The 16,658-nt window shown below is 40.3% G+C and overlaps 1 protein-coding gene across 1 annotated transcript in view; it reads right to left on the reverse strand.

The window, feature by feature from the left end:
* The window catches only part of LOC123544517 (uncharacterized), a 184,484-nt gene extending 168,217 nt beyond the window's left edge, over nt 1–16,267 (reverse strand). Inside the window, exons 1-3 of the mRNA XM_053526082.1 lie at nt 16,127–16,267; nt 10,618–11,185; nt 1,307–1,465 (exon numbers count right to left, since the gene is read on the reverse strand). Coding sequence (XP_053382057.1) covers nt 1,307–1,465; nt 10,618–11,178 — 720 coding nt within the window. The 5' untranslated portion in view covers nt 11,179–11,185; nt 16,127–16,267. The remainder of the gene's footprint in view (nt 1–1,306; nt 1,466–10,617; nt 11,186–16,126) is intronic.
* Nucleotides 16,268–16,658: the final 391 nt, after the last annotated feature.

Genomic DNA, 16,658 nt, shown 5'->3' on the forward strand with positions numbered 1-16,658 from the left:
ATTATAGCACTCAGAGCTACAATGATACTTACCAAGACAGTCTGAAAGACCACTAAATCCCAAGCCACTGTTATGGAGAGTGAAAGGTAAACCTTTGACCTTATGCAGTGACCTTGACCTTGAACTGACATAGTTGACTTATAATTTCTTGAGATCAATTGACCTAAGTTACATGAAAATCTTTCATGGGATTTAGGAGATAGAGAGCTCAAACCTTTGACCTTGAGTTGACATGGCTGACTCTTGACTTCTTTATTAGGTGATCATTTGACCGAAGTTTGATGACAATCCTTCAAGGGATTAAGACAAGAGATACAGAGTGGACACAAAATGGAAGGCTTAAACATTTGATCAAAGATTGCGACCTTGACCTTGAGCCGGCATGGCTGACTCATAAGTTCTGCACGTCGTCTTGATAAGGTGATACTTTGACCCAAGTTTTATAAAATACTTTCAAACGTTAAGGAGATATAGATCGAAGACAAAATGGAAGGCTAAAATCTTTGACCTCGAGTTATGAACTTGATCTTGACTGACTCACGGCTGACTCACGAGTTCTGCACATGGCTTGTATAGGTGATCATTTGACTCAGAATTCATATGAATCCTTAAAGGGGATTAGGAGACACAGAACGGAAACAGAGTATCTTTGACCCCGAGTTGTGACCTTGACCTTGAGCCGACATGGCTGACTCATAAGTTCTACATATATCATTGATGAGGTCATCTTTTTATCCAAGTTTGATGAAAATCCTTCAAGGGGTTTAGGAGATACAGAGTGGACACAAAATGGAAGGCTCAAAAGTTTGACCCTAAATTGTGTCACTGACCTTGTATGACCCGGCATGGTTGACTCACAAGTTCTGAACATCGTCTTAATGATGCGATCGTTTGACCCAAGTTTTATAAAATTTATAGAACGGACATAAAATGGATGGCTAAGACATTTTACCTTGAGTTGTGACCTTGACCTTGAGGCGGAATGGCCGACTCATAAATTCTGCACATTGTCTTGATAAGGTGATGATTTGAACCAAGTCACATGAAAATCCTTCAAGGTGTTTAGGAGATATAGAGAGGACACAAAAGTGTAACGGACGGACGAAGGACGGACGGGCAGAGACCCCCTAGAACCCCTATCACTCGTGGCGGAGACTTAAAAATAGCTGAACTTAGCGCGGAATTTAAAACAACAAAAATATATATGCATGCGGAAAGAATATTATATACTTAGTCTAAATAACATATTCATTATAAAACTCCAGTTATTTGAACTCAGGAACTCAAGTTGCGTAGTGAATATTACCTCAAGCAGTTTCTTGACCGCATTTTTAGATTCTTGTCTATCTTTGATTTCTTTATCATCTTGTAGCATTTCTATCATATCATTTATATAAATTGCAATGTCTGTGTCCTCTACTTCCATATTGTTACAATGAAATATGGCGTTTCTGTGTTGAAGTACCTGCAATACATTAACAAATCAACAAGGCTTAGAAACATTATTTACGCAAAACGTTTTCTATCACAAATGTTGAAGTCATGAACATTGCATTTAGTATGTGTATGTAAAACAGAACAGGACAGAACTGAACAAAAAGAAAACTTTACTAAGTCTAGCAGTAGTACATCGCCTATTATTCACGAAAAAAAAAACAGTACTAATTTACCAGTCATAAATGACCTCCATATCAAATGTGATCTTAGTAGAAAGCATTCTCTAGTCATTTACATTGGTGAAAGTTAGAAAACTGAAAATACTGAAGGTCCAAAATACGGAATTCCGTCATAATACGGAAAACTTTCACCCATGCATTTAGTAAAAAGTTCTACTGTTCTGGGTCAATATGACCTTGACTTTTGACCTACAAATCTCAAAATCATTAGGAGCTGTCTGCTCGTGATGATCAGCCGCCGTATAAAGTTTCGTGATCCTAGTACCAAGCGTTCTCAAGTTATTGTCAAACAAGAGCTGTCACTAATGGTGACAAATGCCCCCGCAGCACCTTGACCTTTGACCTGGTGACCCCAAAGTCAGTAGGTGTGGTGTACTCAATAAGTACTATCAGCATGTGAAGCTTGAAGGTCCTGAGTGAAGTGGTTCGCATGTAAAGTGCCTTCATGCAAAAAGTTAATGTTGGCCCCTGTGACCTTGACCTTTGACCTGGTGACCCCAAAGTCAGAAGGGTTGGTGTACTCAATAAGTACTATCAGCACGTGAAGTTTGAAGGTCCTGGGTGCAGTGGTTCGCGAGTAAAGTGCCTTCATGCAAAAAGTTAACGTTGGCCCCTGTGACCTTTGACCTGGTGACCCCAAAGTCAGTAGGGGTGGTGTACTCAATAAGTACTATCAGCACGTGAAGTTTGAAGGTCCTGGGTGCAGTGGTTCGCGAGTAAAGTGCCTTCATGCAAAAAGTTAACGTTGGCCCCTGTGACCTTGACCTTTGACCTGGTGACCCCAAAGTCAGTAGGGGTGGTATACTCAATAAGTACTATCAGCACGTGAAGTTTGAAGGTCCTGGGTGCAGTGGTTCGCGAGTAAAGTGCCTTCATGCAAAAAGTTAACGTTGTGACGAACGAACGAACGAAAGAACGAACTAACGAACGAACGAACGAACGGACGGACAGTTGAAAACTAATATGCCTCCCTTCGGGGGCATAAAAATGGTTTTACCGGGTTACTGTGATCTTGACCTTTGACCTACTGAACTCAAAATCAAAAGAAGTCATCAGATGGTCATGATCAACCTTTCTATTAAGTTTTCTCCGGAAAAGGTTTAATTATTCCCGGTCACTTCGACCTTGGTTTTTAATCCACTAACCTCAACATAAAAAGGGGTCATTTGCTGGTCATGGCCAACCTCCCTATCAAGATCCTAGGCCCAAGAATTCTTGAGTTATCATACGGACACAGATTAACTATTCCGTGTCACTGTACCATTGACCTTTGACCCACTGACCTTAAAATCAATTTGGGTCACCACTGGTCATGATCCTTGACCCAATCGTTTTTGAGTTATCACCCGAAAACCGATTGGTGTGCGGACCGACCGACCAACCGACCGACATCTGCAAAACAATATACCCCTCCTTCTTCGTAGCGGGGAGAGGGCATTATAAAGAATATGATACAAAAAATCATTTTCAATGAGATAACTTTAACACTGTGGGTGACTTTACGTCGGGCGTAAAAATTTCACGTGGGCGCAGCCAGAGTAAAATTATGTGGTGCGATGTTTAATCTCAGGAGTGCATAAAAGTATTCAAATACAGATTTACTCTAAATTATTTCGATTCTAACAGCACTGCAAGATGAAATATCATGAAAGTGTTGAGCCGTATATATCACGAGTGAAAACTTCGACCGGAAAGATCACACGTGTGATTATGTGTGATATATGTGCGATATATTCGATCGTAAACAGTACACACTTATACGTATACGATGGACTTTCAGAGGCAAACTAAAACAAATATCTCACATGCAGAAATAGGCAAAAGAAAAAGAAATCTCCAATGAATACATCAAATTATCATAAATTTAGAAAGAAAGTTATTTTTAAAACAATCAAATGTTAATGACACATCTCAGTTATGTCACATAGAATCTGCTAATGCTAGATTCACAAGGCCGACCAAGCTGATCGTTTCCAAATCATTGTTCAAGAACTGAACTATCCTGCTCGGGAGTGTGCTCGGGATGATCAGTCTTATTTCTTCAATTTGCATGTATGTTTGATCAATTAAAGATCGAAGGGTTCAGAAAGTTCTCGGCTGCGTTCGTGTGGCGGTCGGTTGGCTGTCGAGTTAACACTGACAAGACATTGGGGGATAGTCAGTAAGGCTAACAATAAGAACAAAACCTATGCCCAAACAAGAGTGCCAGAAAGTCACAATATACGCCCTTCACATCAAATTTCTTTACACTAGCACCTGTATTTGCAAAAATGGATTTTTCATTTTCTGGTTAATTGCAATTCTTCTTTTTTTAAGTAAAAAAAACAAAACAACTCCTTACCACGTATACCTTAAGATATATATACAAAAAATGAAAATAACATCAAAGGGAAGTAATTCTAAAGAAGGGACATCCCTTACAGAAGCAAGCCTCTGTGGCGTACATGCTGCGTATTTGCTGTGTATATGCCGCGAACACAGTAGTACGGCAGATGAGTACATTTTACATACACCGCATGCCGCGTACATGCCGCGTACTATTTCGAAGAGTACACAGCATGTACGCAGGAGGTCACTAGTACACTTCAAGTACGCAGCACAGACTCTGAAAATTTAAGGAGTACACTGCATGTACGCAGGAGGGACTTGTACAAGAAAATAGTACACTGCATGTACACCGCAGATACTTTGAAATTTGTGCAGTGCACTTCATATACGCGGGAAAGTCTTGTACAATTTCTTTTGGAATTTATACTTAGTTTTTTTTTATAAGTTAAAGTCTGAAGTAAACTTCATATAAGCAGGAAGGACTTGTTCATTTTCTTTTGGTGTTTATACTTTGAATTTTTTTAGATAAAAGTCTGAAGTACACTTCATGCAGGAAGGATTTGTACATTATTTTTTTTTTTGGAAGCAAGAACTTGATTTCCGAGTAACTTTTATCTTAATAGCATAGAATAGTTCAGATTATTCTGAACAATGAAAATTTGCCAAACTATTTGCAATGTTCATTTGTGAAGCTTACATCTAAGTGATTTCTGAGCTGCACCTTGGATGCAGTGTAAAAATATATTCTTTTTCATTTTGAATTAATCCTAGAGCTTTCTAACTTGGTTAATTAAAAAGCCTTATTTGAACTTTGTTGCATTACATTTTGTAATACATGAAATAATTACCAAGATAATGCCTCAACAGCGCCCGAATGAGAATAATTAATAGCTCTCACTGTTATTTGAATACTCTTAAGCAAAACACAATTCTACCATGTTTTATAAAGGCTTTAATGCTCATAATGTTAACTCATTAAGGCCTCACCAAATTAAAAAGTTGTTCATCGCATTTGCCGCTCGTATATTTTCAGAATGTTTTTGGCTTGCGCTAGCCCAATTGGAAAAAAATCAATCCAAAAATTTTTGATGCGCTACTTTTTACGGACGTAAAAGTGTTTAATGCTTATATAATTCCAGTCCTAGATTGTTCTCAGATGGATTTTAATCAAAATAAATACATACTACGCACACATCGTCTATAATAAATCATAACACTTATATTTAGTTGCATTAAAGTTGTTTCCCCTTGATGCAGTTACGCCATTTTCTTCAAATGTTTACCAAATTACATGCTACAAAAATCGATTTATTTCATTGAAAACTGGATAAAGAAAAGCATACTAATTTATTTGATAGCATCAATCTACATTATTTTGGTAAGGGTAAATACTTATTGATGCATGTCACTTATCTGTTTTCTGTTTTTCCTGTCCAAATGATCAGCATTTGCATACAAAAGTTGGTGGGGTAAGGAATTTACATTATGAGTTGTTTTCAGAACAGTTTCGATTTTCAAATTTTCCAATCATTTAGTAGACTAATGTAAATGCACGTTAATCTCCATTTCAGACTTTAATTGAGACTTTGTTTGAACAAATTTAATATATTATGAAAGTTTAAAGTAAGAAAAAGAGCTGTACATATGACATCATGCTCGACTTTTCTGAATCAGAGCTTTGCCAGTAAAAGGGGCATAATAGTCAGAAGTTTTGAAAGTACAGAGCTATTGGCCATTATATAAAACTTAATAAAAAATATTCTATGTTAAAAAGGGGCATAACTCTGTCTAGATGCAGAGTATTGTTTCTCCAGGTGTAGACTTCGACAGTAAATAACTGTTCAAAGTTTCAAATCAGAAGCTTTAACAGATCTAGTAACACTCACACAGATATTTGATGTATCAAAAACTTCGTAAAGTCAGCTAAGAATGCTACATTTTCATAGCAGTAAATATTCAAATCACATATGTATGTGATAAGTATGGTGTAAGGTTATGCATTGTTGTTTATTACATATTTTCTAACAGCATTTTCAAAAGCATGCATTTTTTATTACAGTGTACTGTAGGACAATGCTATTACTTTTTTCACGAGTTCGCTTTGTTGTGCGTCTGCAGGTTAGATTTTCCCACCACTACCACTACCACCGCAACTGCTACCAGTACCACCACCACTACCACCAACACTAGTACCAGTACCACCACCACTACCACTACCACCAACACTAGTACCAGTACCACCACCACTACCAACAACACTAGTACCAGTACCACCACCACTACCACCAACACTAGTACCAGTACCACCACCACTACCACCAACACTAGTACCAGTACCACCACCACTAGTACCAGTACAACCACCACTACCACCAACATTACTACCAGTATCACCACCACTACCACTACCACCGCAACTACTACCAGTACCACCACCACTACCACCAACACTACTACCAGTACCACCACCACTACCACTTCCATGGCACTAATACCAGTACCGCCACCACTACCTGTAACCACCGCAACTACTACCAGTACCACCACCACTACCACCACCACTACTACCAGTACCACCACTACTACCACCAACACTACTACCAGTATCACCACCACTACCACTACCACCACAACTACTACCAGTACCACCACCACTACCACCAACACTACTAACAGTACCACCACCACTACCACTTCCACCGCCACTAATACCAGTACCGCCACCACTACCTGTAACCACCGCAACTACTACCAGTACCACCACCACTACCACCAACACTACTACCAGTATCACCACCACTACCACCGCCACTACTACCAGTACCACCACCACTACCACCAATACTACTACAAGTACCGCTACCACTACTACCAACACTAGTACCAGTACCACCACCACTACCACCAACACTAGTACCAGTACCACCACCACTACCACCGCCACTACTACCAGTACCACCACCACTACTACCAGTACCACCACCACTACCACTACCACCAACACTAGTACCAGTACCACCACCACTACCACTACCACCAACACTAGTACCAGTACCACCACTACCACTACCACCAACACTAGTACCAGTACCATCACCACTACCACCAGCACTAGTACCAGCACCACTACCACTACCACCAACACTGCTACCAGTACCACCAACACTACCACCAACACTAGTACCAGTACCAACACCACTACCACTACCACCAACACCACTACCAGTACCCCCACCACTACCATTAACACTTGTACCAGTACCACCAACACTAGTACCAGTACCACCACTACTACCAGTACCACCACCACTACCACCAACACTACTACCAATACCACCACCACTACCATTACCACCGCCATTCATACCAGTACCACTACCACTACCACTACTACCGCAACTATTACCAGTACCACCACCACTACCACCAACACTACTACCAGTACCACCACCACTACCACCGCCACTACTACCAGTACCACCACCACTACCACCAACACTACTACCAGTACCACCAACACTAGTACCAGTACCACCAGCACCACTACCACCGCCACTACTACCAGTACCACCCGCCCGCTTAGCTCAGTAGGTAGAGCGTTTGTCTACGGATCGCGGGGTCGTGAGTTCGATCCTCGGGCGGGGCGTATGTTCTCCGTGACTATTTGATAAACGACATTGTGTCCGAAATCATTAGTCCTCCACCTCTGATTCATGTGGGGAAGTTGGCAGTTACTTGCAGAGAACAGGTTAGTACTGGTACAGAATCCAGTACCACTGGTTAGGTTAACTGCCCGCCGTTACATGACTGAAATACTGTTGAAAAACGGCGTTAAACCCAAAACAAACAAACAAATACTACCAGTACCACCACCACTACCACCAACACTAGTACCAGTACCACCACCACTACCACTACCACCACCACCACCACTACCACTACCACCGCCACTACCACCACCACCACCACTACCAACGCCACTACTACCAGTACCACCACAACTACCACCAACACTAGTACCGTACAGTACCACCACCACTACCACTACCACTAGTACCAGTACCACTACCACCGCCACAACTACCAATACCACCACCTCTAGCACTAACACTAGTACCAGTACCACCACCTCTAGCACTAATACTAGTACCAGTACCACCACCACTACCACTACCACCGCCACTACCACCACCACCACTACCACTACCACCGCCACTACCACCACCACTACCACTACCACCGCCACTACCACCACCACCACCACTACCACCGCCACTACTACCAGTACCACCACAACTACCACCAACACTAGTACCGTACAGTACCACCACCACTACCACTACCACTAGTACCAGTACCACTACCACCGCCACTACTACCAGTACCACCACCTCTAGCACTAACACTAGTACCAGTACCACCACCTCTAGCACTAACACTAGTACCAGTACCACCACCACTACCACCAACACTACAACCAGTACCACCACCACTACCACCAACACTAGTACCAGTACCACCACCACTACCACTACCACCGTCACTACTACCAGTACCACCACCACTACCACCACCACTAGTACCAGTACCACCACCACTACCATCAACACTAGTACCAGTACCACCACCACTACCACCAGCACTACAACCAGTACTACCACCACTACCACTACCACCGCCACTATACCAGTACCACCACCACTACCACCAACACTAGTACCAGTACTGCCACCACTACCACCGCTACTACTACCAGTACCACCACCACTACAGCCAACACAAGTACCAGAACCACCACCACTACCACTACCACCGCCACTACTACCAGTACCGCCACCACTACCACCACCACTAGAACCAGTACCACCACCACTACCACCGCCACTACTACCAGTACCGCCACCACTACCACCACCACTAGATCCAGTACCACTACCACTACCACCGCTACAACTACCAGTACCACCACCACTACCACCAACACTAGTACCAGTACCACCAGCACTACTACCAGTACCACCAGCACCACTACCACCGCCACTACTACCAGAAGATCAAAGTCCCATTTTGGTACACAAAGCTATACATGTGGTCCAAATTTAACGGCTGTAGCTTGAGAAATGTGAAAGTAGGTCACTAGCTCAAAATTAAGGTCAAATTTCATTTCAAAACACAAAACTATGCGTTTGGTCCAAATTTAAAGCCTGTACCTTCAAAAATGTGAAAGTAGGTCACGAGGTCAATAACAAGGTCAAAGTTTGTTTCGGTACACAAACCTATGTACGTGGTCCAAATTTGAAGGCTGTAGCTACAGAAATGTGAAAGAAGGACACTAGGTCAAGATCAAGGTCAACTCATGTCAAAGTTCACCTTGCCACTTAAAACAATACATGTGGTCCAAATTTGAATGAAGATTCTAAGTTTTCCCTATTTAAGTCTATAAGAACCATGTGACCCCCAGGGTGGGGGCCATATTTGACCCAAGAGGGATAATTTGAATAAACTTGGTAGAGAACCACTAGATGATGCTACATTACAAATATCAAAGCCCTAGTCTTTGTGGTTTGGACAAGAAGATTTTCAAAGTTTTTCCCTATATAAGTCTATATAAACCATGTGACCCCCAGGGCGGGGCCATATTTGACCCTAAGGGAAGAATTTGGACAATCTTGGTAGAGGACCACTAGATGATGTCATATACAAAATATTAAAGCCCTAGGACCTGTGGTTTTGGACAAGAGGTTTTTCAAAGTTTTTTCCCTATATAAGTCTATATAAACCATGTGACCCCCGGGGTGGGGCCATATTTGACCCCAGAGAAATAATCTGAAAAATCTTGGTAGAGGACCACTAGATTTTGCTTCATACCAAATATCAAAGCCCTAGGCTCTGTGGGTTTTGTACAAGAAGATCAGAAACCGTTTAACTCTTCCTGGCAAATGTGACCTTGACCTTTGACCTAATGATCTCAAAATCAATAGGGGTCATCTACTGGTCATGACCAACCTCACTATCAATTTTCTTGACAATAGGCCTAAGCGTTCTTGAGTTATTGCCCGAGAACCATTTTACTGTTCCTGGCCACTGTGACCTTGACCTTTGACAAACTGACCTCAAAATCAGTAGGGGTCATCTGCTGGTCATGACCAACCTCCGTATCAACATTCATGATCCTAGGCCCAAGCGTTCTTGAGTTATCATCCGGAAACCGTTTTACTGTTTAGGATCACTGTGACCTTGACCTTTGACATACTAACCTCAAAATCAATATGGGTCATCTGCTGGTAATGACCAACCTCCCTATCAACTTTCATGATCCTAGACCCAAGCGTTCTTAAGTTATCATCCGGAAACCGTTTTACTAATCAGGGTCACTGTGACCTTTGACATACAGATCTCAAAATCAATAGGGGTCATCTGCTGGTGATGACCAACCTCCCTATCGATTTTCATGATTCTAGGCCAAAGCGTTCTTAAGTCCGAAAATGGATTGGTCTACATACCGGCCGACCGACAGACCGACCGACCGACATCTGCAAAACAATATACCCCTCCTTCTTCGAAGCGGGACATAAAAAACATTAAACGTAATGTATAATTATATGCTACTTACCCTTGAAAAAGCATCATTGCCATCAATTCTACACTGGATATATTGATGGAATTCTATGTTATTAATCAACAGATGCAACAAGCCAGGGCAGTCAAACTCAGTTGCTCTTGTCTTGTGTTCATATCCTGGAGCATTTATGAAACATTTTGCAACAGCCCAAGGTTCAGTACACCACTGATGTGCATCTGTGTTTCTCCAGCATGGAGCAGGAGGTGTGGAAGCATGACGCCTAATTATTTCGTCGTATATGGCACCACATACGTTGTTGGGACAAGACGTTTTCCCGCGAGGATGTAGACAGTTACAATGAGTTTGACCGAGAGGACACTGTCTATTTTTGCTTTGAACATGGTCCGGCTGGAGTGTGCGTACATCACAAAGTCCACAGGCTACTGCCGAAAGATTGTGTTTCTGTTTAACTTTATCTAAGATATCAGCATGCTGCTGGTTAACAAGATGGTCGCAGAATGGTTCCAAGCCGTCTTTTACATATTTAATACCAAGCCCGGCTCTCACCCAGTTCCTGTATTTCTTGTTCTCAAGCTGCGTCCTGTGGTCCATTGTTTATCTGTAAGAAAGAACGGTATCAATAACGCCTGGATTATACGATACTACGATGGAATACAGTACACATTAATATTCAATGTTGAAATGATATTCAAAATGAGCTATAGTATTTGTAGTCACAAGCTGTCTAGCGGTCACTAAATCGCGAAATTCGTGTGAGAATATAAAATCGAGTAGGAAATCATGGCACTCGAGTAGTTAGCGATAATCACGTAACCGCTTCCAGAGGCTTGTCGCTTTATGGCATACGTCATACGACACGAAACTATATCTCACTGAGAAAAATATTGTGCCAAATAAAAAAAAATTGTGCAAGGTTATTTTATAATCCTACATTCAATGACGAAGTTATTAACCGGACAAGGTCAATTATAGCCACATTTGACATTTAAACTCCAAGTATGACCTTAACCTTTAAGATATTGACACGGGTGTTGCGCGCAACACGCTGTCTCATGGTAGTAAACAATTTTGCAAAGTTATTTTAAAATCCCACAGTAAACATGGTAAATGACAAAGTTCAAGTATTGTCTGGACAGCGTCAATTATAGCAATATTTAACCGTTAAACTCCAAGTGTGAACTTGAAGATATTGACGCCGGTGCTGCACGCGACACACCATCTCATGGTGGTAAACAATTGTTCAAAGTTATTTTATAATCCCACATTTAATGACGAAGTTATTGTCCGGACATGGTCAATAATAGCAATATTTGACCTTTAACTCCAAGTTTGACCTTGACCTTTAACATATTGAAATGAGTGTTGCGCGCGACACGCTTTCTCATGGTAATGAAAAATTGTGCCAAGTTATTTTAAATCCCACAATCAATGACAAACGTATGGTCCAGGCAAAGAAATCTGGAGGGACGCACTGACGCACGCACATACACCGAACGGCCATTTGGATAACTAAATATTCGCTCCCTTACGGCCATAGTGACAGGGTGAGGTTTTGTTATCGCCCTTCGTCCGTCCGTCCGTCCACAATTTCTTGTGAACAAGATAGAGACAACATTTTGCAAGCAATTTTGATCAAACTTGTACAAAACTTGTATTGGCATGATATCTCAGTTCCTTTCAAAAACTGGCCAGATCCCATCATGGGTTCTAGAGTTATTGCCCCTTAAAGGGCCAGAATTTGCTATTTTTGTGCATCAACAATTTCTTGTCTGCACGATAGTGGTTTCATTTATGTAGATGGTTTCGAAATTTTGTTCTCGTATTTTTCTTGTTTTAAAAATGGCAAGTCGCAGAAAGCAGAAGTAAAAAAAAATATTTCTTTAATCCCGGAATAAATATGAATTGCAAATTTGACAAATAGATAATAGTAATTTGTACACCAGTCAGAAGCTTTTTATTGTTTTTTTTTCCACGGGACTGATGAATTGAGTTAACAAACTTTTTTTGCTTTAGCATTCAACACATGGACTTTGCTCATGAATTTTTGAAATTGTTTACTGCTTGAGTAAATTTAGATAATGACAAATATTAGAAATTGTTGTTAGAATTTCATATTTAATATGTATAAAACCGAAGGCGCCTTCGTGGCCGAGTGGTTAGAGTCGTTGACTTCAAACCATTTGCCCCTCATCGATGTGGGTTCGAAACCTCATTTGGGGCGTAGAATTCTTTAACGTGATGAAATTGTGCACACCATTAAAGCTGGAAAGTCGCCATATGGCCTAAAATTGTGGGCGGTGCGACAATAAACCCCAACAAAATAATAAATAAAAATAAAACCGGAAAAACAACGAAAAAATACGAAAACAACTTTTTGAATTCCCTTCCCATTCTTAAAGATACATGAATAATAGAGTCTTGTTGCTCTTTGTAAATACTGTTCTCAGTATTCATATTGATAACTGTTAGTGGACCTCTAGCCTGTCCTGTAAGGGTTGTCTGGAGGTTAAGTAGCCAGACCCCTGGCCACTTCCATTTTGTTAACTGTAAGCAATGTGATTTTTAGAATGTATAAGAATCTTCTATTACTTTTCAGAGTTGGCCAGTATTAGCCACAGCAAGCGTGGCAAGATCAATTGTCCAACTTACACACTTTACCCAGAGCCAATACAGGGTTCACACAGGCCTGGAAAAGTACTTGAAAATGAGCTGCATCTTGAAAAGTGCTTGAAACGAAGGACAGTCTTGAAAAGTACTTACAAAGTCCTTGAATTTGGAAAAAAGCCTTGAAAATGGCACATTCATTGGACATTGTTGTCACAACATTTTGCAATCAAAATAACAGATCAGACCAAAATAGTGGGAAAAAGACCAACAAATGGCAGATCTATCTTGGACAGGACTTACTGATATGTACTAAGTAAATGATAGTACGGTCCAGTACCAGAACAGGCTTTAGTACTCTGAAAACATTATCATGCAAAATTTCATCGGTGTGAATTGAAGTTCCTTTCCAGGTTAATGTTGCAGTGTTATTATAGAAAATCGACAGAATCCGTCATGAGTAAAGAAATAAATGAACATGTGATTTTTAGCCCTTGAAAATGGAGAAAATCCTTGAAAAGTACATGTACCTGAATTTTGTTTTGAAGGTTCTGTATGAACTGCAATAGGGACAAAAGGAGTCTCCACATTTTACATATAATCAAATAAAGCAAGTCTTTAAGAAAACAGACAAACATGTATGTCAAAAAAAATCAGATGAGCCGCGCCATGAGAAAACCAACATAGTGGCTTTGCGACCAGCATGGATCCAGACCAGCCTGCGCATCCGCGCAGTCTGGTCAGGATCCATGCTGTTCGCTGACAGTTTCTCCAATTCCAATAGGCTTTAAAAGCGAACAGCATGGAGCCTGACCAGACTGCGCAGATGCGCAGGCTGGTCTGGATCCATGCTGGTCGCAAACCCACTATGTTGGTTTTGTCATGGCACGGCTCAGATTTCACCATCCCTGCAGGGACAGGGATTAAATGTGTTTCCCAGTAATTTGTTTCCTTTAATGCACTCTTATATTTGCAAAAACGAAAAATAGTTAGAATAACTGTTCAAATGACACAAATTCAAAAGATCTGGCTGTTTAATATGTGGAAACATCAAAATTTGATATTAATTGAGTGATAATTTTGAATGCACACATGTATATGGGACAAAACTGCAAATATACAGCACATATTATGTAACTGTAGAGGAAGAGAATTTATATTTCTGGGTTAATTTCAAGATTCTCATTTTTGCCCCTCGAAGAAGGTGGGGTATACTGTTTAGCAGGTGTTGGTGGATCGGACGGTTTGTCCATTTGTCTATGATAGATTAATCCATTTCTGGATGATAACTCTAGAACACTTGGGCCTAGGATCATGAAAGTTGATAGGGAAGGTTGGTCATGGCAAGCAGATGGTCCATATTTATTTTGAGGTCAGTATGACAAAGGTCAAGGTCACAGTGACTCAGAACAGTTAAATGGTTTCCGGCGGATGATAACTTGTGAAGATCTGAGCCTAGGAAAATTAAAGTTGATATGGAGGTTTGTCATGACCAACGGAAGACCCCATATTGATTGCTAGGTCAGAAGGGCAAAGTTCAAGGTCTATGTGACCGGGAACAATTAAATGGTTTTTGGATGTTAACTTGAGAATGCTTGGGTCTAGGATCATGGCTATTGATAGCGAGGTTGGTCATGACCAGCAAATGACTCCTGTTGTTTTTAAGGTTAAAGGTCAAGGTCACAATGACCTGGATTGGTTACACAATTTCTGGACGATGACTTGAAAAACACGTGTTCCTATGGAACACGGAAGTTGATAGGGAGGCTGGTCATGACCAGCATATGACCCTAATGATATTGAGGTCAAAGGTCAAGGTCGTAGTGACCTGGAACAATCCAACCTTTTCTGGACGATAACTGGAGAGCACTTGGGCCTAGGATCGTGAAACTTTAAAGGGTTGTTCACCATGACCAGCAGATGTCCCCTTTTGATTTTGAGGTGAAGGTCGCAGTGATCCGGAACAGTTGAACAATTTCCGGATGGTAACTCTAAAATCATGAAACTTAATAGGTTGACCCTGATCAGCAGATGACCCCTATGATTTTGAGGTCAGTAGGTCAAAGGCCAAGGTCACGTTAACCCAGAACAGTATCTAGAGCGGTGCTCAGTGACCAAAAAATTTCTGTTCATGTTCAAGTATTGAATGCATCAAGGGGGTAGTGGAGAGTATTTTACTATAAAAAAAGTTGTAGACTGGAAAAGACATACCTGCTCAGCAAAAAAGTTACAACAAATTGAATGTAAGATTTATAATCTTATCCAGAGATAACTAAAGGCTATCACTTAAATAGTTTTCCGGAAACAAAAGAAATTAAAGACTTCAATATACCTATTTGGCTGCAACCATGGTGATGTGTAGATGGGGTTAACACTTTATTCTCACACTTTATTTCCACAACAGCTTTTACATATTTCCACTTAAATATGTTAAACATCCACTGTTTAGAAACTACAAATCGGAATCACACCAAACTTGTTTTGTTTGTAGAATCCTCATGTTAATACTGATTAGATATATCAAATTTCACCAAAAAATACAATGTACTACTAGTATTTTCATTTAAGTGGAAATACACGGTGTCTTTATACATGTACAGTGATATTGTAGTGCATTGCAAATTTATTGTTTAATTACCAGAAGAAATAGCAGATCTTAAGCTTATTCTTAGACATCGTCCATAATAACAGATGTTCTGTTATTTTTTTCTTGTTCAAATAAAACTCTATATAGATTTCTGTGTTGATATATATCGTAACAGTTTTGTAAAATATCAGCACAGATTTTGTAGTATTAATGTGTGTTACCAGTGTTACCATGTTTAATATACTGCAAAGATCAAAGAAAAAATGCCGCACTATGCGATAAAGTGAATTAATTAACTGCATTCCATTCATACTATTTTAAGATATGTCTCTATATATATAAGCTTACCTTATTTTATCGTTATAAATCCGACATTATATGAATTCTTCTAGCTTATCTTCATACACGTTATGTTGAAATTAATGGAAATGCACATTATATTATCTCCGTTCGTTTTACATATAATCTAAATTAAGTAACAACTTTGAAAATCCATTTCTATTTTTATTTTAAACAAATGGGAAACCAAAGTAAAACGTGTATACATATCAATTTAACGCTATATTTATACTACACTAAATACACATCTCAGTACGACTGCAGATAGGTTAATAAAGGGTTTATAATTATAATCTTTGTGATTTTGTTACGGAAAATATATAAAATATTCATCCCCAGACTTTAAATTACAAATAGAAACACGTCTATAATTCGACACGGACTGATGCAGTCAAATGTGTAACTGTGTTGTAAACTGTACAGCGAGTTTACGGTCACATTGCTATCCAGATATATTCAACATCGATGCCTGGTATTTTCGAATTGTATACCTAACAACAATCTTCAGCCTACTCGGTTTGCTTCTTGAGGGTATGTACCA

The sequence above is a fragment of the Mercenaria mercenaria genome, chromosome 16 (assembly GCF_021730395.1).
Source record: "Mercenaria mercenaria strain notata chromosome 16, MADL_Memer_1, whole genome shotgun sequence".
In the NCBI taxonomy this organism is placed as follows: Eukaryota; Metazoa; Mollusca; class Bivalvia; order Venerida; family Veneridae; genus Mercenaria; species Mercenaria mercenaria.